This window comes from Oryzias melastigma, linkage group LG5 (assembly GCF_002922805.2).
Source record: "Oryzias melastigma strain HK-1 linkage group LG5, ASM292280v2, whole genome shotgun sequence".
NCBI lineage: Eukaryota > Metazoa > Chordata > Actinopteri > Beloniformes > Adrianichthyidae > Oryzias > Oryzias melastigma.
In genome coordinates this window covers 17876005-17900711 of record NC_050516.1, presented here as the reverse complement: position 1 = coordinate 17900711, position 24707 = coordinate 17876005, and the positions used below count along the sequence as shown (strand labels likewise).

Here is a 24707-nt window from a genome sequence, read left to right as displayed (position 1 = left end):
ACACCTCCAAAGCTTTGATTCTTGGAGCAAAGTGCCCCCAGCTGTTCAAAGTAAACGTCTTTGAAGCCTCAAAGAGCAATTTGGCCAATTGGGAACAACTACAGGCATGTTTGTGCTTTGGAACGCCGTCCTCCTCTTAGCTCCTCTTTACCCTCACGCTGGCAGACACTGTGGAGATGATGGCTGAAAGTGAAGCTGGTTTCAGCTCCTTTAAATACCTGCCATCACCTGCTGGTTTCACAGTTCCCTGATAAGACTGTTTGGGGATTTAGTTCAATGATCTGAACTTGTTGTTATCCAGCAGCTTTAGGCTCACAGATGATGGGCTCTGGAAGGTCAGCGGTTGTTGCTTTTGTTTGGTCCTGTGGTTGTTGAATCTTAAAAAAAAAAGTTTCCTGTAGTGTTTGAAGATTAAGCTGTTTATGCTGTTTTTGACCCGAAAAGAAATCTTTCACTGAGGTGTTTTCTCTGAAAATGAGCCAGAAGAGGTCGAGTGGTCTTCATCATTGTTGATAAAAATGAAATGTACTTTTGGGTTTAGGACTTTAAATATGAAACTAAAAAAGCATTTTTTTTTATTTTTGCATTAACATATATCTTAAAATTTTAAAAAATTAGGGCTGCATGATATGAGCGACACATATATGTGCGTTTTATATAAAGTTTTCATTAGAAGTGGTCTCTAGAACGTGCATTTCCGAGCCAGGTGTGAATGTAACATTATGGACCTAATCTGATTCACTGAATATTTCAAGCTGCCAGGAGATTGTTAGCATGTGTGTAAACACTCAAGGCAGCAATTTATAGGAATGTGCGCTGTCTTTTGCGATATATATCGTTCAGGCTGATATTGCGATAACGATAAATTTTGAGATTTATTGTGCAGGCCTAAAAAAAAAGACTTTTAGCTCTTTTATTGTGTTCTGGTCAAAATCGACTCAATTTTCAGTGTGAAATGGGTCAATTTTGACCCAAACAAAATAAGGGTTAAAAGATGCATATGTTATCCTTCTAATTCGTCCTCATGCTTTTATGTTTTTCTATGGTTTATTATTTGTCAGTATTCCAGGGGACAATGGAAAATGTATTCAACCTCTTTGTTTATGTTATTGCTTGGATGCAAATTCAGAGTCAAAGAGTACAGTTCAATTTCCTTTGCAGAGCAATTAAGTTGAAAAAATAACTGTTGGAAACCTTGCTGTGAATTTGCAGTTTCAGTTTGTAAAGTATCTTAATCAGTCCAAACATTTTTCCCCCACAGAGGATGTTTCTGGAGTATCTTTTAAACCGAGCTGTGATTGTTTTTTCACGCCTTCCTTCAGGAGACTCCAGTGAATTAGACGAAATTCATCAGTCAGTGCGCCCCTTCGTCCCTCGCCAGAGTGACCTGTCCTACTCTGGGACGACCCCTTCGCCATCGGCCACCACGGAGAGCACACAGCAAACACACCCTCACCTGAGCCATCCTCCCCAAGAGGACCAGCTGGGACCTCTGCCTGAAAACTGGGAGATGGCCTACACCGACAGTGGAGAGGTCTACTTTATAGAGTAAGTTACAAATAGGAGCCTCACAATCAGTCATAGTCTTCTGTAAACATAATTAAATGTGTGATAAGACCAAGCAGGGAGCTTGTGGCCAGCCAATTGTTGTTAGTGGGCATCGACAACAAGCTTTTTTAAACTGATTTTTTTCATCTGCTTTTGATTCACCATTTTGAATAAATAAACACTCAGAATTGCAGTTTTTAAAGTGTATCTTCAAAAGTCCATTCCAATAAAAATCACGTTATTGGTGTTTTTAAGAAGTTCTTGAAGCATTTTTCTCATGGTGGAGGGCATGGATAACGAAAATTAAGCTTAAAATAGTATTTTGAAGTGTTGTGAATCAAGATAAGACAAAAAAAAAAAAAGCTTTTTGACAAGAACTATATTTATGATGAACACTGGGCGGGCCACAAGCCCCCTGCTCTGCTTCATTCTGATGCATCCACTCACAGGCCAATAGATCCAGTATGTCTTTGTTTTCCTCAGTAGTTTTTTGCACAACTCTTTTATCTTAAAAATGTGTTAATAACAAAAATATTTTTGCAATTTTTTTTTCTTCTGCACTTTATTAAATGTTTGTGATTTTTAATTGAAATAATTCCAACTTGTGTTTAAAAATGTAAAAAAAGAAGAACTCCACATTTAGTCAGTTTTTGACAACAAAAACATTTTTAAACCTTTACTTAGTATTTAAGTAGAAAATCCCCAGTTAGGAAATATAATTAAGAAGTTGAATAAACGTTGTTCTACTTTAATAATGGCATTTTAAACTAACATTACTTTTATTTGAGAACAATTTTTAGTAATTTCACCTTCTGCTGGCTAAAATATCAATGACAATGATTTTTTTTACAAAATTGTGTACATAAATAAATAAAGTTTGAGAAGAAGTGATTTCCATTGGTGGTGCAGCTGTTGACCTTTTATTGTCGCCTCTAGAAAAAATTTCTGTGTATCCAAAGAATATTCCAATTTAGCGTGAAGCCCATTTCTCCTGGCCAGACTGCTGCATTTTATAGTTCCTAAATGCTTAAGATTTCCAAAAATCTATGCGTTTTTGGTCTGGAATCTCTGTTAGAAAATACATATTGATGTTTTTATTTATTTTTGTGTGATTTGTGTAGCCACAATACAAAGACGACCTCTTGGATAGACCCTCGGTGCCTGGACAAACCTCAGAAACCCCTGGAAGAATGTGAAGATGATGGTACGGTTACCTATAATGATGTGTTCTTATGTAGACTTTTGGTGCAATTGTGAGCAAAAAAAGCCAGTTGAAATATTACAGATTATTTAAATGCATCAGCAGGCATGTTGAAACATAGATGATAAACTGAAAACAAAAAATATTAGTAAGTTTCAAATGATTTCATTTTTATCAGAGGAAACAAAAAATAAAAACTTTTTACACTGATGCGCAACAGGTACATTTCTTGTTGCCTAATAGAGATAAAAGTGTGAACATCTGTTTTTTTTTATTTTTTATTTTTAGATATTTTATTTTTATTTTATCTTATAAATAATGTAGCTTGTACTCTACATAAGTCTGCAGGTTACACCATATAAATACATCTGCAGTTCACACAAAAAGTTAATACTCTTGTTTTAAGTAACTTATGCCACCTAGTGGTGTGTTGATGCTGTTACATGCAGCTCACTTGTGTGTTTTTTTATTTTTCTCCCTCCTTCCTCTCTCTCTCCAACAACACCCATGCTGCTTTGCTGCGTATCCTGCTGAGCAGAAGGGGTTCACACAGAGGAGCTGGATAATGATCTAGGTAAGAACCTTTTATCACCACCTTACCTGCTCGCAAAATATCCCAACTCAGCAATACTGAAATAAAAGAAGGCAGAGCAGGAAATGGTAAACATGACAGTGGACCTTTAGCACAATGTTACTGTGACTCAGACTTCCAGATATGAGATATTTTCACACTAAAGACGTGACATTTAATCTCATTTATTTAATAGCAAGCACATTCAGCAGGAAATTATATAATTCTATTAAGCTATTAATAATTACATCAATTCCTTATGTCTAAAATAAAAAAGTCATAAATAAACATATAAAAGTACTGCGCAAAATTTCACAACAAAGAGTTCACTTTAGTAGCTGTAATTTGAGCGTTTTAGCACAAATAAAAGTATAAGGAAAACCTTCAATTGATTTTTTTATTATTATTTTTGTTTTGGTGTGGTCTTATTTGTAATTTTTTTTTTGCTTATTAATAAAAAACAGTTAATAAATTATTTAGTTCCATCCATAAAAAGGGTTTAAACTTGTTGGAAATTACCTTGATTGGAAAAGTCTGAATGCTTGTAGGTTAGTACTGACACATTTTTGCAGACACACATTAATCTACTCCATTTTTTATTTTTTTTTTTAGTACTGCATTCATTTTGGAGACTAAAATCCAAGCAGGGGAATTTTATAAAACTGTTAAAAAAATGCATGAATATGAAATGCCCAATTTACTGCAGATGCCTTGTTTACTTTGACTTTCAGTTTAGTTTAAGACAATCCTGAGAAAAGGGAAAAATGCCTGTATTTATCCTTAAAAAGTCCCTTAACCAAACCAAAATACAGTTTTTGAAAAATCTTTTTTTTTGTCGTGTCCACACAAAAAAAGATCCAGTTTGTCACTAAAACAGAGCAGTTTTGAGAACTTTGAAAGCAATTAAAATTTGTTGTAGTTAAAACCAGTACATAGAATCTCGTATAAAGTAAATAGCAATGCTTTTAGGACATGTTTAAAATAATTTAAGATTAAAACTGCGTTTCTGAGTATTTCGTTGCTGATTTTTTATTTATTTTTTGGTTGGATCAGGAGCAGGTAAAGTTTTATCTGCTCCTGATGATGTTTCTTGTAGTAAGAAATGGGGCTGTGACGCTGCTTTTTAGCCCTTTAACACCAGTGTTTTCGTCCTTTGATTTACTGTAATAATTTAGTTGTTATTAACAAGGTCAACATAATTCCAGCAGATTTTAAGGGAAAAAAGTGGCTCGTGCCACTTGAAAAGTTGCATTATGTTAAAAAATGTTGTGTTTAAGCGTCACTGACGACGCCTCAGGTGTTTAAAGGAAAAGTCATTCCTCATCATGTTTCCTATACTTTTCATCCCTTCGTTCCCTTCCTTTTGCTCCTGCACACACATGGTCACAGACGTATTACAAACCTACACAGGTGCTCCTCCTGGAGCGAAACTAGTGCAGTGTGAAATCAAGTGGGTGATTAGAATTTTGCACGAGGTGAGGCGGGACCAAATTCCATTTAATGTTCCGGTTCACAACATCTGAATAACAATTCAGCACACCTGCTTCAAGGCTTTACCCTTGCAGCTACACTGACTCGGTGGCCTTGCAGGCTTAATTTGCCTCGTGTGCTTCTATGTTGGTTGCAGAATCTGGAGTACTATGAGCTCTGACGGTTTGATTTGTTGCTGACTGCACTTCTTCTTTATTAAAACGCAGAGGAAGACACTCAACATTTGGATGATTATAATTGCATTCTCCACTCACAGGGCAGGGGCTTGCATTGGATGATTGTTTTGTGTAAAACTTGATCATAACAAGCAAAGATTTGGACAATTTGTGTTTATAGGCAGTTAGCTTCTTGTAATATAAATTTGCAGGTTACACGATAATCAGCACAATGGTCACACAGGAGGGGAGAAATGGTGAAGAAAAAAGCCACGACTCAAACAGACTGAACCATAAAAACAGAAAATTGCATCAGTGGGGAAATTGCATGGTGCTGAAGTGGGCCCAGGTGTGTTTATATCTTTTCCTAATCAGTGCTTAATGTCCCTGTTACTTTGGAAAAATCTGAAGTGTCTGCGTGAGCGTGCTTTCATCACCACTGATGGATTCTTTCCATGTCATCTCCTCCGAAACACTTCTCTGTAGTTCAAGGAGAGGTTTCAGCTTCATCTTCAGAGCAGGATATGACACGGAGAGCGTTCCAACTTCAAATGATTCACTCCAGCGTCCATTAACAGTTGGGAGACTAACACTAAAAAAGGCAGAATTAGACTAAATTAAACCAAGGACACTTGTTCATCAACTAAACCATTGAATTCTTGTATTTAGTGTGTTAGTCATAAAAAGAAAATGAAGTGTTTCAAAAGCAGCTTTACTTAATTTAATTCCTGCTGATTTGATTTTTTTCCTCAAAGCTGGAAATATTCCTCTTTTTCATCCTTTCTCGCTTTGTCTGATCTTCACCTTTCCTTTGCTGCTTCCTACCTTCTGCCCCCTCCCCTCTCGATGACCCCTCTTCCTTCTCTTCTGGACTTTATTTCCACTTCCCGCTGTTGTAGTCCGCTCCTCTTTCCCCAGAGGGGCGTCTCTGTGTTCTTATCTGATGTGTAGAAATGTCAGCCGTGTGAGGTGACGGGAGGAGAAAGACTGGCAGGCCGAGTTTCTCTGGGTCTGAACACAGACTGACAGGCAGACACTAGACAGGCTACACCAGTTTGTCTTTAGTGGTTAAGTCTGCCTTTTCCTTAACACTTGAGTAATTCTCTCTGATTTGTTTTTTTGTCTTAGCAGAACTTCCACCAGGATGGGAGAGAATAGATGATCCAGTGTATGGTGTCTACTATGTTGAGTAAGTGGTGCACCGAAGACAAAAACTGTGGATCCAGAAGGCCATAGAAAAAGACGCTTTAGTGCAGCTTTTATGCCTGAAACTCAATATAAAACGCAATTTTTATTATTATTATTCTGCTTTTGTAAGATAGATTACAATCGAGAACATTTGTTTATCCACAAGGGAAAGTCTGCTGCAATGTATGCGTCTCTTCCTATATGAAGTCACAAGGCTTGCAGTTTGCTGTTTTATGCAGAGGTTCAAGGGGAGGATGCATTTTATTATTTTATTCTTTTTAATCGTTCATTTTGCTGAAAACCAGTGTACTTCAGTACTGATATAGTACTTTTCAGGTTGTATGTTTCTAGTAGTGGACAGGAAGACATGGACCACAAATGAATGCATGTATTGTTGTTATGGTGTTGAGGGGCTCTCAGACAGGGGTCTCTGACTCTACAGGTGCATGTGTTCATTAATCATATCACTGTCCCCCTCCCTCAATCTGCCCTCTTGACCCACTTTCTCCTCTGTTCTTTCGTCCTCTTTCTCCCGTTTTTCGTTGCTGGATCTTTTTTTTTTTTTTTTTGCTACTCTGGTTATTCGTTCCTTCTGCGCTCCTCTATATTTACCGTTCCAAAGTCATATCAACAGGAAGACCCAGTATGAACATCCGGTGCTAGAAGCGAAGAAGCGCCGGCAGCTCGAGCAGCAGCCCCAGCCCCAGAGCCAGCAGCCACCTGAAGGTGAGCGCTACATCCGAGGTTCGTTCACAAGCCCCCACCAAGGGCGTCATTTTCCTTTTTTTCCTTCATGTGCATGTCTACATAGTGTCTGTATGTATGCTCGGCTATACTTGCTAGAAAATGACTTGCCTGCTGCTGCTTATGATTTGCTAAGTGCTCTTTCATACAAAGCATAACTTTTTTACAGCTTCTTTGAAGTTTATTCTGTGTTTTTGTTCCACCTTTGTACTAATTCTCATACTAACCTTCAAAGATCTCTTCCTAGCTAAAGTGTTCTGTGGAAGAAAACAAACAGTTCTTTTAGTTTTTAAATTTTTACAGGTCTGGGCAAAGTAGTTATTTTATTTATTACACTGCAGATGGTGAAAAACAATATACTACACTCCTCCTTTTTAAAGTGAAATCTAAGATTTATTACCGTATATAAGGAAAACTAAGACAAAGCACAGAAACCACAAGTAAAAGCAGACTCCATGATTGCACATCATTATACTTCTGCCGCCGTGCTTGACAAGTCTCATTCATGCAATGTATCAAAAAGGATCCAATCAATCATCATCTTATAAGAAGATTATTAGGTTTAGTTTTTACATTACAGCAGTATTATAATGTTCTGGGAGAAAATACTTACTGTTACTTTCTCAGTTATTCCATCATAAACTTTAATAAGAGTGCTATCTGAATTGTAAGTCTTTGGATCCTTACATGGACTGAACTTGGCACAAATATGCTGTGATGTCCATGAATATTTCAAGATGTTTTCTATTTATTTATTTATTATTTAACCAACTTTGTTTTTTTTTTTTTTTTTGTTGTTATCATTTATTATATTATATTCAATTGAAGAATTGTTTTCTCCAATTCAGAATTCTGTGAAAGCCCAAGCTTAAGAACTATGTTCTGATCCAGATCTTTTTTTTTTCTTTGCTTAAACAGTCATCAGTGCTAAAAAGTCCCCGTTTGTGATGTCTGTTGTTGACTATACAAAAACCCCAAAAAATGTTGGCGCTTCTGCGCGACACACCCTTACGCCTGGCTGCAAAAACTTTAAACCCACAGCTCCGCTTCCATTTCTGATGCAAAGTTTCTACACAAACATGAGGCCCCGATAAGAAATTAATTGTTAATGCAGGTCAGTTCATGAGGGAATTATCCTGCTGTGCTCTACCTTCTGCTCATCCTGTGAAAAACACTAAAATCACTATCCAAAAAAACTGATTTATGCAGAAATTCTACTTTTTTTTTTCTTTTTATCTGCATCTATGTCACACCTTTAAATATTCAAACCTAAATAAGGAGCTTTAAATAGTGACAGTGTAATAAATCATTTTGAGTTTGTCAGGGGTGGTGATTTAGTAAAACTAGGTTCTAAATAAGATATGATTTAGCACAATAATAAAGTATTTTTTTCATTTGAGAAAAGTTGTTTGCTAATCAAATTAACCCCTTAATGCCTGAACTTATTTCTAGCTATGAATCCAACCATTTTTCTTGTGTTTTTGCTACATTTAGGTCATTTTAAAGTAATTTGTTGCATATTTGCGACAACAGGCATTAATGGGTTACGTTTGGTGCAGAACAGCCTCTGTTCTCCTGTGTAGACTCCATCTAGAGGATATGTGCTTGTTACCATTGCAGAGTGGATCGAGGACTCTGCACTGGCGGGGGCTCCACTGACCAGCTATGCCGCCAACCATGAGACCTACAGGGACCCTCAGACAGGCCCCACAGTGCCCAATGCCATGGGACAAAAGCGTAAGTTCTCAAAAGCAGAGTTCAACTCTGAAACGTCAAGAAAACAAACCAAAAAACCCTCACGCCCATTAGTGCTTGCAGACTGTTTTACCCAGAGCGACTCATTATGAGTTCAGCAGACGTCAGTTCTCTCTCATTTCTGCTGTTCTTCTGCCCAAGGCCATGTTTTACTCTTCATAATAAGAGACGGGTTATTATTTTGACACTTTCAAGTTACAAAATAAATTCCTTAATAAAATTGGTTTGAGCTGATGGTTTGTTTTTTGTTTTTGTTTTTTTGGTCCAGTTAAAACTCAGGACGATGGGAATGCCAAATGTGGCTCATTTATTTACTCGTCCAGTGTTTATTTGGAATTTCTGCTGTGATATTTTCTTTTCAAACCTGTTTTTTTTTCATCATTTGGCCTTGAGCATCGTTCCTGATGCTCCAGGTTTTCTTCTACTAGTTGCCAGCTCCTATTGTAGCAGCCTCCCACTAGCAGCTTGTCTAATTATCCCAGCGGTGTCAGAGAATTAACTGCCTCTCGTCTCCCCCCATTGCTCCACTGTAGGCTGGCTTTTTTCTCTTTTTCCTTTATTGATCTCTTTGTTTTATGGCTCTTTCGCTCTCATTTGCTGTGTTTTTGTCTCATCTCCTGTCACTTTTTGTTGTCAGTACCGCCTGTTCCTCAGTCTCTATTTCTCACTATTCCTGACTTTCTCTATCATTGTGGATCTTCTCTCATGTCCTGGTCTGTTGTGCTACATCTCTGGAAGATAAATTTGTGATATCAGCTCACAGTTCTTTCATCTTCTGTGCTTTAAATGGCAATCACACAAAAACACCACAGACAAGGACACAAACTGACTCCAAGGGTAATGCATTTTTCATGTAAACATCAACTCCAGCGCTGCCCCAATGCATTATGGTCCTCTTCCTCATCTCCTAGTTTTGATCTCTCACCTTTGCTCACATTCATTTGTCAAAAACATTTGAAGTGAAATGTTTGAAATGATCATATATTGGATCCGTCTTGTGTTTTATTTTGAAAATGCCTGTTTGTGCTTTCCCAAGTCCGTTTTTATTTTTCACAGCTTTGTTAGAGATGAGCAGTCTCACTCTGACACATATTTTACGTCTGTTTCTAATTAGCAGAGAATAGACTGGATTGAGAGGTAAAAATTAAGTGAAGAGAGGTAAATTACAACACTAGAACCTTCACTGAACCACTGAAACTTCTTCTCATTTCTGTTCTATTTTATTAGTTATTGTTTAGTTTTGTTGGGGTTCTGTGGAACTTGGACATCACTGAAGCCTAGATACTGTCTAAACTTTATAGACTGCATAAGTACACACTACATCCCACATATTTTGCATCAAAGCCAAATTGTTCTTATTTCCTTCCGTTTAGGTGGAAAGCCTTTCTTTACTAGAAATCGGTCTGAACTCAAGGGGACCTTTATCAATACCAAACTGAAGAAGAGCCGCCGTGGTTTCGGTTTCACGGTTGTTGGAGGAGACGAGCCAGACGAGTTCCTGCAGATAAAGAGCCTAGTCGTTGACGGACCTGCTGCCCTTGATGGGAAGATGGAGACAGGTTGGTCTCCTAAATTTATACTGTTACAACACTGATTCATGTCATGCTGTTGGTGTGAAATGTTAGAACCTTCTTGCATGACAACATTTCTCTCTGTACCCTTCAGGTGACGTGATTGTGAGTGTCAATGACATCTGCGTGCTGGGCTACACACACGCCCAGGTGGTGAAGATCTTTCAGTCCATCCCCATTGGCTCCATGGTGAATTTGGAGCTGTGTCGTGGATACCCGCTGCCCTTTGACCCCGACGACCCAAACACCAGCTTGGTTACCTCAGTCGCTATCCTCGACAACAAGGATCCCATCATCGTCAACGGCCAGGAGGTCACCAACAGCTATGATTCTTCAGCCTCCTACAGCAGTCAAAGCACTTACAATGGCCCAACCAATAGTGGGGCGCCTCTCAACGGCCTGCCCCGACCCATCAGCCCCTCCACAGAGGCCACCTCCGATACATCCTCCCAACTTGGCTACTCTAGTGATGTAGTGACCCTGGCCTCCTCTATTGCAACGCAACCAGAGCTGATCACTGTACACATGGAGAAAGGAGACAAGGGCTTTGGCTTCACAATCGCGGACAGCCCCGGTGGCGGAGGGCAGAGGGTGAAGCAGATCGTGGACTATCCGCGCTGCCGTGGCCTCAGGGAGGGGGACATCATAGTGGAGGTGAACAAGAGGAACGTGCAGAGCATGTCCCACAACCAGGTGGTGGACCTGCTCAGCAAGTGTCCGAAAGGCAGTGAAGTCACCATGCTGGTGCAGAGAGGTGAGTGAAAACAAATCTCCCTGGATACACGCTGCTGTTGTTTTGTCATTTGCAACCAAACTAAGCAAACCTTAACCTTAAATTTGCTTTAAGCTGTTAGCTAGATAACATAGATTCTACGCTACAAGTTTGTGTCTTTATTAAGAAAAAAGAAAGTGTGGACGCAGAAACCAAGCAAAATTGCTGCTTATACAAGAGAGCTTCCGTATTGAAAGGAAGTTTAGAGACTGCTGAAATGGCATGTAAGGCTAAGAGGACAGCTGCGATGATGATGGACTTACAGCTAATGGCTTTGAAGATAGTTGTTCTGAATGGAAAGCAGGCTTGAGAATGGGAGTTTAAATGTTCTCTTTCAGTTTTCCTATTGCAGAAGCATTTTCTGTATTGACAATAGCTCTGCATTTAGTAGAAGTTTAGTTTTGAAGACTTATGTGTGCACCTGTGCACCAAATTCATGCATCTAGTGCTTTGCCTTGTGAGGTTCTACCTTTAGCATTAGGTGGTGGGTTTTTTTTGGAAACTGTGCAGCACTATATGAATGACATTTTTTATTTCATAAGGGGGGGCACTGCGCTTTTGTCGTGCCTTCTGATTGACAATCAAGGTTTTTACAGAAACTTGAAGGAGGAACAAAGCAGCTGTGAATAGAGGACAAAAGTGAAATGATTGAATTTCTGTATTTTTCATCCAGCTCCCCCCAGACCTACAGACCTGCAACACCATTTGTGATGTAAATTATTAGGCCATTTTCTCTGTCAGACTTTACCTAAATTTGTCTGGGCTTTGTTAATTTACCCGGGGAAAAAAAGTCATTTTTCTTCTTGTATCTTGTCCACATTTGGGGTATAGTTCCTCTGCTGTGCGAAGCACTTCAGGAGAAACTGGTCAGATGAATGAAAATAGTCAGATTTTGTTACTTTGACTCAAAATTCTTCTACTTTAGATTCATAAAACTTAAAAAAAGAAGAAAAAAACCAATACAGTACACTTACTTAACGTTTGACTGCCTTATTGTAGTGTTGCACCTTCGATTACAAACCTACCTATCCAATGACATTGTATTCCTCCATTATATCTGCACAGTGTTGGCCCTGCTCCTACATAGAGCAAAAACAGCACATATACACCCAAATAAGACCAAGCATTCATTCTCTTTCCTGTTTTGTCATTAGTTTAAATCTATTCATACGATTTTATATAGGGGGAAAACCATTTTTCTTGATAAAGATGTTCAAGAAGCTGTAGTTTTTGAGCCTTGATTACTTTTTTGCCGTCTCAGTTGCTCTTTTATCTGGATATGCTTTACTCACGGCAGGAAAACTCACTGGTCCTTTAATTGGGTCCTGATTAGATCTGAGTACCTTACAATACGATGCGACACATGGCTCACGATGTTGAGGATATCGCAATACTGCAATAATTGGTTAAAAGAAAATCATCTCAGTCAGTCTTGCAGCGCGCCCCCCCTATCTACCTCCAAAGGAACGTCTCACCAAAGGATGATAAATATAACGTTTTACAGCCTCTTCAAATGAAAATAAAATATTGATTCTTGGTGATCGCAGGACTAAATATTGTGATATTTCGCAATATTGATATTTTGGCACACTCCTAGTCCTGATGTCACCTTTGGTTACCCCACCTCTGGTTCTACCGTTCTGCGATGAACCGATGAAAATATTCCATCTGAGCATGTGATGCTGGTGTCTGCATGGAAACATGTACTTACAGACCAGATTTTTTTTTTCTATTGGACAGAATAACCGTAGTTCACTCTGACCAACCGGAGAACCAGCTGTCCATCTCTATTTTCTGCTGTATTGCCTCGACATACATTTCCTCGCCCACACAAAGAAGAAAATAAAGGTCCTTAAGGAGCAGCAAATAAAAAAGAAACAATCAATAAGGAAGCTGCAGTGTAGGCCTGTGCTGCTTTCCCGCCGTTTCTGCAAGCATATGTTCGAAGCTTCCTCCTACGTCTGACTAAACAAGTGTTTTTCCATTCTTACCCAGCAAGCACCTTCTGTTGAAATTAACCTTCATTTTGACTACATTCACACTCCTGACTTACAGTAATGTCTTATTTTGTGTTTTCTATAGTCTGAACCAAGAAGCAATTTGTTGCTGAGTAAATAGTTTTTGAATTCCAAAGAGGTTTTTTTCTCCTCTCATGGATTCTGAGGGTTGCTTTGCTGGCTGTTTTTCTCCATGTGAATCGGCCAAACATCCAAGTCAGGTGGCACTGTTTTTATTCTTTTAATCAGAAAAGTTAATAGAGTAATGGATCAATTTTACCTGCAGACTGTAGAAAATCTATGAATTAGTACTTTATTAACATTTTTGAGTTAAAGGGTCCTTAACTTTGAAGTGCCTGAAACTACTAATGAAAACTTTCCAGAATATTCAACTGAGATCCTATTATTTTTTATAATAGACTTGCAGGATTACCGTCTTATTCTTTTAGGAGGATATGTTTGTTCTTTTTTTGTTGTTTTTGCAAAAAAATAAAAAAGGATTATATATTCTGTTGGGGCTGGCATACCTGCAGTGAAAATGGGTTTGGGTGTAGAATTTCTAAAACAGCCATTCAATAAGCCCAGCAGCGAAAGCCATTAGTCATCTATAGCAAAAAATAAAGCCGGTATGTTCCACGATTGATGTGGTTTTTCAGCTGCTTAGAAGCCAGTTAGGTGCTGCGATCAATGCGCTCTCATTTATGCAAGGAAGCGCAGAATGTTGCACGTTGAATATAAGTCCAGTGAAGGAAGCCAAAGGGGCAGAAAGGTGGATGGAGGGATGTCAGAGGATCAAAGAGATGATGAAAGAGCGGCCCAAAAACACCCATGATGCTTTGCTCTTGTTTTGGTTTCCCCCTCTCTCTTCTCCCACTTCATGACTCATCAATCAACAGCGACATGTTCGTGCCCGCTGGCCGATCCGGCCTCGCTCCTCGTTTCTTAGAATGAGAGCTGGAACCTTTTCTTCTTTTTACCACATTCCCACCGGACAGGCTAATGAAAGGTTATAAAGATAAAACATTTATTCAGCTTCATCGCATACTTTATAAGATTTCATTTCATAAATCAGAAGCCAAACATTTAAATCCAAGACATGCTTTCACCTGGTGTTGAAGAACTATGTGGATTTTATTGTCTTTTCTACGCAAATGCATCTTATTGCCTGATAGCTTATTAGTGTTGTAGTGAGCAAATCTACAGAAATGCTACATGCTGTATTCACACAGTGAATTTCACACACATCCAAAATGCGCTTAACCAGGTTCTTGAATGCGCTTTTAGCATACAGTGTTCACACTAGCACATATATTCAGGTGGAAGAGGCTTGGTGTGTAATGTCAAAGCGGTGCAAACTTTGCAAATCTTTCTCTAAGCTTTTTCTTTCACAGCTCCATTACGATACGTAAAAAGGCTTAGTGTCATATTATTCCGGCCGAGGATAAACCGCAATTATGAATTTCTCCTTCATGATCAATTTTTGGTTATCTCTTCCATGAATTTTAGAAGATGCTTAAGTCAGTTAAGCCTTGGTTCCACTGAGGGGTTTGTTTTTAGGGCGCATGCGTGGTGTAGACCACTAGTGTCCCGCTAGCTCACCCTGTATCACACCGTCGCCAACGAGCGTTCGCAGTTCCGCTGCAGGCCAGACCTTCATGCTGTTTGCAGGGATTTTCATTATAGACTCGTGAGCAAAAGAATACACAGAAAACCATAAGAACCTGAATGTTAATGTTGGAAACGTTAGCCTAAATGAGCACTATTTTGGTGCTTTCTAATGTCTTCATCACTTTCTGCCAATCAGCGAATGACTACAGTGACTCCGCCTCAACTGTTCCGTTCCACTTTTCCATGGATCTACAACTAATGGTTGCCTCCAAGAAGCACGGTTCAGCACTGTTAAAAGGGTCCATTTTAAAATGGAATTGCTCAAAATACTGTTCAGTGGAAACCAGGCTCAACAAACCCCTCATTGGTCAAAGTTCAACTGATTCCGTTGAATTGTACATAGAATCCAAAAACTGTCTGACGAGGTTTTTTTTTTTTGTTGTTTTTTTGTCTTACTTGTGCTTTCCAATATTTGAGCAAGCAAATAACAGCTGAAGACCTCTTGTGCTGGACAGATTTTACTGTTACAATAGGGGGTTATGAATCTCCTGACACACGAGGAGTATATTTGTTTAAACTCCTTTTGAACATGAAATCCCGAAAGGCACATTCATGTTTGTTTACCTAGACGTTATATTGGAAGTGGTCGCTTCAATTCACGTTGTCGAAGCTGGTGGGAACATAGCAAAATGTTTCAAAGTGCCTTAAGGTCTAAGTACATTGAGGACACCATTTAGGCGGCATAAACAAAACTGCAGTTCCTGGCATGACTCATTGGATGCTGACAGTCTTGGAGTTGCCCATTAGAAAGAGATAACTGCTGCTGATGGCTCCTTACACAGACCATAGCAGGAAATTGATTCCCGGTATGAACAGGGAGCCTTGTATTTTTCTTTTTTTTTCCCTCACTTGGCTGTAAAAATTGTGATGACCAAACAGTACAACGGCCCCACAACAAACAGAATTACAGTCTGGAAAAGCAACGGTCAGGGGAACAGACTGCCAACCAGGTGCAAACAGTTCACCATCGCTCATCTGTGGCACGCTCCATTACAGAGTCAGTGAATCACTGCCTGTTGCTCGCAGAGGAGACGAGCTGCTTTTACCCCAACCTCCCCAGTCTCCCGTTTCTTTAGACCTCAGTAGACGTTAGTCGAGTAGTAAATCTCAACCACTGCACCATCTTTTGTTTCCATGACAATGCTCGGCAGACTGTCTCTGCCGGGGTATCCTCTGTGGAAGGGGAGCCATTTCACCAGGTTTTTTTTCTTTTCAATAAAAGACAAACAGTTAAAAATATAAAAACACATTAGGTCCAATCCTTTCTGGAGAACTTTAACTGTTTTTTTATGTTTAAGCATTCAAAGACCTGTAGAGGGAATCTCTGAATAAACTGAAGGTCCGTTACATTTGAGCGTCTGATGCGCACAGCTGATGCGAGCTTTTGTCTCGTTCAGTGTACAGCACAGAGCAGCTCACCACCACAACAGTTGCCTGGAGACCGTCTGTCAGTCGCCACGGTCGCCAGGTACTGTCGCCACGGTGACAGATGGACCCACCCGTCGGAGGCCATCTTTCTTTGGCAAATTCCAATAGCGTGCTCACGCTGGGAGTGTAGAGACAGCGTAATCTGTTTAGTAATGTCCTCCGTTTAGTCTCTGCTGGGCTGCCTGTTTGGTTCCTGAATGTGATGGAGAACTGTGAAGTTCAGCAGAACGAAATCAAACTTAGACTATCACTCTGAAAAACGTCGATAATGTGAAAACTGGTTGGATTTCTGTTTGTTTGCCGAGGAATTAAGCATTTTTCAGTACAGTTTGTTCTTCTTAGACAAATATATTGGGTTGATCAGTACAATTCACTTCCTTTTTGTGAATTTTTCTTGCACTGTTTGTAAAAACCCGATTAAGAAAATGATAAATGAGCTGCAACTCAAATGTCTGTGCTGAGCCCTCTCACTCAGGTTAACAAAAAAAAGGTTGCTCGCTCACCTGTCTAGGACCATGCTTCCTCTTGTTCCTGATTGTAATTAGAACTGGAGGCTGGCACAAACACCCACGCCAGCTTTTCATCGAGGAACTTCTAAAGCTGTGAAGTTCAAACCACAGACACAAAACCCTCCAGAGGCGCTTCTGTCTATAAATCTGATGTTGACTTTTCCTCACTCTGTTTTTTTTTTTCTTTAAATATAGAAGGCTTTCGATTTTAAGGAACAGGTTAATTGTTTGACCTTTCAGATGACTTGACTGATTGTCTTCTGAGGGATGTTCTGATGATGTTTTTACAGCATTTCTTTCAACAACACAGACGCTCTAAGTGCCTGAACACGGTCAGTTTACGTCCTGTTTTTCTGTCAGTTGGAAATGCCGCGTGGTAGATGAAACAGAGTTGATCTTTTCTCCTTGACTGGCAGCATCTAAAGTCCAGAGAGAATCGCTTTGGCCCGCCGGTTTGATTTTAATTTAAGGGATTGCTGGTGCTCCCAGGTAAATGAGCTGTATTGATTGGAAGTGTAAAAAGTGTGTGCGGTGATAGTGGGCGGGCAGGCGGGTGAGGTGCGAAGCGGAGTAGCAAGGAGTGAAGAAAAGCAGCAGACGTAACACAGTTGGAGCTGTCAGAACAGAATGAACCGAGACGTCTGAGCGATGGAGACGAGAGAGCGCGCGTCTGTGTAAAAGATCTCATCCTCTCCCCATCCCTGAAGGATTGACACACAAAAGTGGCCCATTTTCTTGTTTCACACGTGTTTAATGTGTATCAGAGGTATTTGTCAAAAAATAACAGCGTTTTTCACAAAGTAAAAAAAAAAAAAAAAAAGAAGTGTAACGATTAACCGGTTTATCGATTAATCAGTTTATATTCCTGTAATCCAACCAGATTGTTCTATCTGAAGCAAGTTGTTATTCATATCTACCTATACATTATATTTCAAAATGAAATAAATGTATACATCAATATTGGAAAGTACCATTTGGATTGAAGTACTGTGGGTTTATTTTACCGATGACCATCACGGCCGACAACAAATGTGATGGCAGCAGCAATTGATCAAGCCATTATTACAGTCCAATGTGTGGAAACACTTTGAATTAACAGTATAATAGTCATAATGTTCTAAAAATGTTCTGTTTGTATCATTTTACGTGGAAAACAACAGAACTTTGCCATTTATTCTTATTTTCTTGTTTGTTTGTTCACATATTTAGTTTACAATTGATTATCTTACTAGAAATGCAAGGACTTTGAAAGACTTCTGAGAATTATCAGTGAGTCAGATTGTTCAAAATGAACCAATATTGACTATAAATCGTATGAGCCACCACTAATTATGATATGAATAGAAATAATTGTTACACCCTCACTTAAAAAGAGGTCATTCTGAGGAGTGTATTTCCTTGTTCCACTCTCATCTCAGTGAAGCCTCAGTCAGGACTGTGCTCGTTCCTCTCTGATTATGACATTTCTGCTGTCAAAACTTTGCGTTCAGCCTCAGAGAGGCGTCTGTCACTCCTCGAACGCATGACAGCACGCAACCACCTCATGCTCGCCTGCGTGTGCAGCTGAATAGATGTTTACCATGGTGTGAGGATGGGAGGCAGACTGGGATGGAGAGGAAGAGGGAGGGCGATGATGATGAAGGAAGGAAGGAGCGGGAGGGAGGACAGTGTGCGGCGAGGCGAGCGAGAGGGAGAGAGGGAGAGAGAAGGGGGGGAGAAAAAAAAAAAAGAAAAGGCATCAGGAAAGGGAGAGACCTGGAGGACGCACCGACTGCCTATAGATGCTGGAGCCTTCGAAAGTGGAGCGTGGCGCTCAGCGGACACATGAAGATGGTCTCAGTAAGAGGAGAACTGACGGTTGCCTATAATTTAATGTTCAGTTTCTTGGACTCCTTCTCCATGGGTAATGCTACGGCCAGGAACTCCAGAGCCAAACTCGCTTTCCTCCTCTCTTTATTCTCCGGCTTAATTGCGCTCCAGGAGCCAGCGTGTCCTCCCCCCTTCCTAACGCTCCCCGCCTCTCAACTCACTCTTTCATGGCTGTGAGGCGTGCGCTGCCACTGCCGGGTAGCCAAGGTCTAGTGAGCGCCGGGTTAGCCCTTGGGGCTGGCGCCGCTCTTTCGCTGCACCAGTCAAGCCAAGCGTTGGCCGCGGCAGTGATGCAGATAGATCGCGCTGGCCACCCCCCCTACCTCCCTACTACCCCCCCTTCTCCTCTTCTTCAAACGCCAGCCGCGGATGTGCGAGCAAAGGAACTATGCAGCCAGAGAGGAGAGGAGGGAGTTGAAGGCTCGATGAGCATCGTTTTGTTTGGGAGTCTGCGCACATATTTGAGAGCTTTTTGTGTTTTTTTTCATCTGAACATGGACTACAAACTGCTCTGGTAACCTTCTCTTTTGTCTGTTGTTTTTTTTTTTTACTTGACAGGAGTGGCACCTGCAAAGAAGAGCCCCAAACTGGTAAGCAGTAGTTTCCATCTCTTCTCTCCTCCATTCCCTCCATCCACAACCTCCTCCATTAACAGCTGCTTCTAGGGAGAGATTTCTGCTCACTTTCTCCTCCTTATCTCCACACCCCCAGTGGTGAAACTTGTGCTGATGCTGTTGGGTCTGTTTGTAGACATGGGAAGCTGTGCTGTGCGGGGGTGGAGGATCCCTGTAGCTTCACAGGAGCCCTCTCCGTGGCCCCCTCCCTCCTTTTCTCTTTCTGGCAGGGGATGGGGCGAGGGGGGCTTTGATGCGCCGTGTGAGCTGGGTTGCTAACACGCTGATGAGCGCATCACGCTGGTTGCTAAGTTTGTTGTGTGAGAGCGGAATGCGTGATCAGAGCGGCCTGGTCCTGCAGCGTCCGCGTTGAGCGGCCGCTAGCCCGACTGAACGCACGTGTGTCACATTCTGTTTTGCAGGACTATGTTGACGCGGCCCCCCCGTACAGAGATTACACTCGCATGGTATGTGGTGTTCTTTTTTGACAGCTGCTGTGTTTGTTGCTGGTGGAGGCTTTCTTGTGAGGTAATAGAGGGGAGGGGGGAACCTCAAAAGGGTAACGGTGTTGGTGTGTGACGCTCGATGCACCCAGGCGTGCAGCCTTGCATGTTTGAATCCGAGGAGGCAGGACGGATTTTTCCACCTCCTTTCTCTTATACTCCTCCTTATCTTGGTAAGTTATTGGAGCAGTGTAATTGAGCAGGGCTGCAGAAGGTCAAATCTAATAGATCCATCAGAAACAGGAGATTTGTTTGCAGCTGAAACCTGAGAGGAAAAGCAGAACCTGCTGTCTTAATGATGGAATGAGGTGTATTCTGAATAAAGGCAAAAATAAACAAACATAAAGGTGCAATGGAAGGGGGAAACATCAGCTGGAGCAGGAAATGCTTTTTCTTTAATTATATCTCAATTGATTTACAGCATAGACTCCATGTCACACTTTCTATCTCCTGCAGGATCACACTTCCTTTACGTCTAACAAGCATGAATATAAACATGAATTGCAGAGGTGTGGGAGGCTGATTCAGTATGTAATGAGTGTGAATTTATTAAAGACATAGCTGCACTTTGAAGGCCAAACACTTTGATTTCTGGGAATAGATGAAGCCGCCTCCCCCTTTTTTTTTCCTGGTGTATTTTTGTCCACTTCGCTCAAAGTGACGTGCAACCAACTTTATGAGAAAAGTCCTTTTATTGTCTTAAAATATCTTTGCCTGTAACCTTTTCACTTCACCTCCCCGTGTTTGGAGTTGTTGCAGCGTGACAAAGTCTTGCAGAAAAGCTGCAAGGGAGTGACTGCAAAGACGCATCCAGTGTCTTTGCAAAAAGAGAGAAGCAGGATCTCAACTTGAACTTGCAGAAAAAGCTTGTGCTTGGGACTATCGGCGTGCTTTACCTCGCCTCAAATCCTTGAGCAGGTGCTCAAGTGCCCATGTTATTGAGGGGCCACTGGCAATTTATGAGGATTTTCACATTTCTTCCCGAACCAGTAAAATCCTGCTTCCAATTTAAATCCCTCAAGTGTTTCCTCAACTGCAAATGCATTTCTTCATGCGGCAGGAATTCTTATTCTCTCTTAATACATTGCTCTCTTTTAAGCAGAGAGAATAGTCAGCATAGCCTTGTAAATTGCACCGCAGTGTTTCTCTGACATAGCTAAATGACTTAATCATGACTTCATACTCCTTTTCTGAAGAATTATCTGAATGAGCGGCTTCTTTGTGTTGACAGGCTTGCATTACAGGAATCGTAGACATATTTGCAGCTTCTTTTTTCAATTTTTGCCTCTGTAGAGCTCCATTTCCCGTCCCGTTCGTCCTCTCTTCTGCTAAAGATGCAATAACCTTTATGTTTTTGTCTACCTGTCTGTCAAGTTGAAGGCAAATCCCCCCACATGGGAAGCGCTAAACCAGATCGATTTACTTCTCCAACAGCAGTTGTCGAGGAAAGACAGCCAGAACAGCTCACAGCACAGCGTCTCCAGCCATCGGAGCGCCCACACGGACTCACCTGTGCACCAGTCCCTGGCGGCCCCGCTCAACGAAAGCAGCGCTCCCCCGCCCCCGTCGCAGCCCTTGCCAGGATTACCCGCCCAAGACTCCCAAGGGGACGGCACCATCCAGAGAAAACCAGATCCCTTTAAGATCTGGGCCCAGTCCAGGAGCATGTATGAAAGTAGGCGTAAGTATATGGATTTTTGGTGGCGGTTGGTGGAGGGCGCGGTGCATGTGCACATTGATTTGGGAGAGGAACTAACAAAAAAAAAATTTGCCTGGTAAGAGTCGCAAACTCTCATTGGGGGCTAACTGCTGCTTTATGCTCAGATGAACACATGCATGCTGCACTAAAACAGTGGAAACATCTGTAAGAGCAAGTCTCCACATTTCAGCCTCATTTGCCTTCTCTAAGATCCACAGATGCCCTTGGAACATCTGCAGAAATGAATCACTTCTTTAGCACACACATAGTGAAATTCAAGGCCTACTCCGAAACTTGTGCTTTAACTTGTTCTTGTAGCCTTTTTCTGACGACTGAAGACATATAAAGAAAAATAAGATTCAAATTATTGTGAATCAGGAGCAAATAATAGAAAATTTACTGGGCCAGCCAGAAACTCCTATCTCCGCTCCATTCTGATAGATGGACTTTAGTTGACTAGATCATCTTCGTTTTCCTCGTCTGAGCTGGTATCTGGTCAAAAACTGTATGGCTAAAAAGCTTCAATATTGCTCACCATTTTTGTTCCACTGCTAATATTAGCTTGGGGTTGTGAGGGGCTGTAAGCTAGCAGGAGAATGTGTAAACAAATTGCTGATTGGAAGCGGGGGAGGCATACTCCACAACAAGAGTCCCACTCACATTCAGAGGCGAATTACGTATGAACTACTGCTGCTCTGCAGAAACTATGTCCTAGAAAGCAAGACTTTTTCTTTTTTTTGGCCTAAAAATGACAAAAGAATGTTGTTTTCATCTGAGCCTTTTTTCTGATTCTTCCTTTATCGATTTAATCATGAATGGGGATTTAACCTTCACTCAATCAGGATAAAATGTCAAATTTTGCATATTTTGCTAAATATTATTGCTCACATGGATGTTTTACCCATTACCATAAAGAATAACAAAGTAAACGTGCCTTTTTTAGGGTATTGTATATATTGAATGTTTCACCTGTTGTGTCGATGGAGGATGAAACCACTGATGAAATGAAAACATCAAGGAAATATTTTTGTTGTGTTTACAGATCAGAGAGAAAAAGCAAAGTTTCAGTTGATAAAACTTTTTATTAAATGTCGCTGCAGACAGTGAAGACGGTCTTCTCAGTCCTAAAACATATTTCCCTGAAGAGTAAACTGTGCAAAGTAACTCCAAAAAAAAATCCACAAAGCTTCTTAGAGATTTCCAACCAAGATTATAGATTTGTTTAAACCAATCTGGTGCTTGTTTTAGAATAAATTCATTTGGTGACGTTATGAATACTGAACAGGGTATTTTGTTGCTCACCACATATTGATGACTGCAATGCAAGAAAACGCACAACTGTTGAATTATTATTCTGTCCTGCTTAACCGGCTAGCTTTTATTGACTGTGCAGGTATTTGTCACAGAGAACATTTCATTTAATTCGAACACTGACAGCCGCCAGCTCGCTGCACTGACAAACCATCAGTGTGTGTTCCAGGCTGCTGGAAATAATGAGCTTCAGAGTGCAGATTGTGTCTGAGGGGATCAATGTGGAGCCGGAAGCTCCCACATGTTTCAGTCATGTCCTTTAAAACTAATGATGATAACTAGCAACCTCAAGAATGACACCTCTGGCACACTTTTGCCACGGCGCCACGTGGCGTGTAATTGACAGCCAGAGTGTAGTGGATGTCAGTGGACGTCAGTGGACAGCCCTCCCTCATCTGGGTCTCAGAAAACGATAAGAATAGCCTTTATATCCTCTGTTAAGGTTAGAAACAATAAAATAGGAGAGACAGTAGTATAAAAAATAAGTCTCTGTGTTGAAAAAAAATCCCATATTTTATCAGTTTTATTTGTCTTAGAATTTTATGAATTTTAGGCGTTTAAAAATAAAAAAAATTACAATATGTTAAAGATTTTGTGTTTAAGAGTCACTGGCGACGCCTCAAACAAACAAAACAGCTTTATATGCTATGGTCAAGTGCAAATCTCATCAACAAATCACTCAACGCAAAAACATTCTTAAGAAAGATCTCTACAGCAATTAAAAAAAAAAAGCTAAAACCCAGAGAAAGGAAGCTAAATAAAGAGTTTCGGAAAATAATTTCCAGAGATCAAAATGAAATGTTCAAAACAAAATAAGAAAAAGTAAAAGGAAGTATGAGTTAATGTCCCCATATAATACAAGTTTTACAATAAGTAAGGAGCGTATCTTTTATCCCTTCATGATTAATACATTTCAATCAGAGGTGTCAAACATATGGCCCGCGGGCCGGACCACATGGTCTGATCCGGCCCAGTTACGAAGATAAAAAAAATATAAGGACGTTGAGGGAAAAAAACATGTTTCTAGCCCATTCCTGTGGTGAGTTATGGTTATTTAAAGAAATGGGCATAATGTGAAATTACTCAAAGAAAAAGAAATAAACCGCCTTTCTTTGCCAGCACGTTCCACGTCTGGGTAAGATGCAGTTTGGTTCCCTGCCAGCCTCACCGCTATAAAACATATGAGGTGGGACACCACAATTACCAAAATGTCGTTGTCGAAAAGATAATAATAATAATAAGCTATTAAGCTACTAGGTTGTTTAAGCATTTTTCCAACCGAGAACAAAACAAAGCTACAGATAACAAGTTGACCAAACATTACTTTCCTTCATGTTACTGGTCTGACCCACGGGTTGAATGCAAACCAAAATGAGTTTGACTCCCCTGATGTAAATGACAGACGAACATCCTCATCTATTCAGTTGTTGATGTGATTTGCACTTTTTTTAAAGAAGTTTTCTACTTTTTTTACGTGACAGATCCCCATAAAATAGAATTCTGACAGAAATGCCTCATAGGAACTTTGAGGAATCCAGGATTTAAAGCAGACTGGGTGACCTGGACTGCTCTGATAGCCACTAGCATGCTCCTAGTGCAGCTTTCACATTGATTGAGCCACTTGTATTCTTAAGTAGCAGTAATCACCTTTCGTTTTACATATATCCTGTTTTAATTTATCTCGGCTGGCCGGTTTGTGTATCGCTATTGGATCCATTCGTCAGCAGAGACGGACTGTGCAGTTTGACCCATGTCAGTGCAGGAACAGATTGCAACGGTTACCCTTTGACTCCTCCTCTCCCGGTTCCCCCACAGCAACACTGTGATAGATTATAGGAGATAGCTGAGCTTCTCTGGGATTTTTAAATGTCTACTGAAGGAACAGATTGGAAAGCGGCTCCTCATTCTGTCTGCCACACTGCAGCTTCTTTGTGGTTTCGCTCTTCTTAGCATCGCTGGCGTTTGCCAGAGCGAAAGAAAATCTCCTCGAGAGTTTGCTCGAAGGGCCATGTTTGTCAGTACATACTCCACAGCTGCGATCGTGCAAATGCATGCCAGCGCACACGCGTGCTCCACCATCTCATTGTGGAACATTTTTCGTTTTTTTTTTCCC

General features: G+C 40.7%; 1 protein-coding gene across 11 annotated transcripts in view; it reads left to right on the top strand.

The window, feature by feature from the left end:
* Nucleotides 1–24707, top strand: part of magi1b (membrane associated guanylate kinase, WW and PDZ domain containing 1b) — a 112267-nt gene that overhangs the window by 71536 nt on the left and 16024 nt on the right. For 3 of the 11 annotated variants that reach the window (XM_024269238.2, XM_024269233.2, XM_024269241.2), the window contains exons 5-15: nt 1323–1548; nt 2670–2752; nt 3288–3323; nt 6095–6155; nt 6777–6898; nt 8519–8635; nt 10027–10212; nt 10319–10978; nt 19026–19057; nt 19504–19548; nt 21019–21265. In XM_024269238.2, coding sequence (XP_024125006.1) covers nt 1323–1548; nt 2670–2752; nt 3288–3323; nt 6095–6155; nt 6777–6898; nt 8519–8635; nt 10027–10212; nt 10319–10978; nt 19026–19057; nt 19504–19548; nt 21019–21265 — 1815 coding nt within the window. The remainder of the gene's footprint in view (nt 1–1322; nt 1549–2669; nt 2753–3287; nt 3324–6094; nt 6156–6776; nt 6899–8518; nt 8636–10026; nt 10213–10318; nt 10979–19025; nt 19058–19503; nt 19549–21018; nt 21266–24707) is intronic. The other 8 variants (XM_024269243.2, XM_024269244.2, XM_024269235.2 and 5 more) reach the window with 7 other exon arrangements.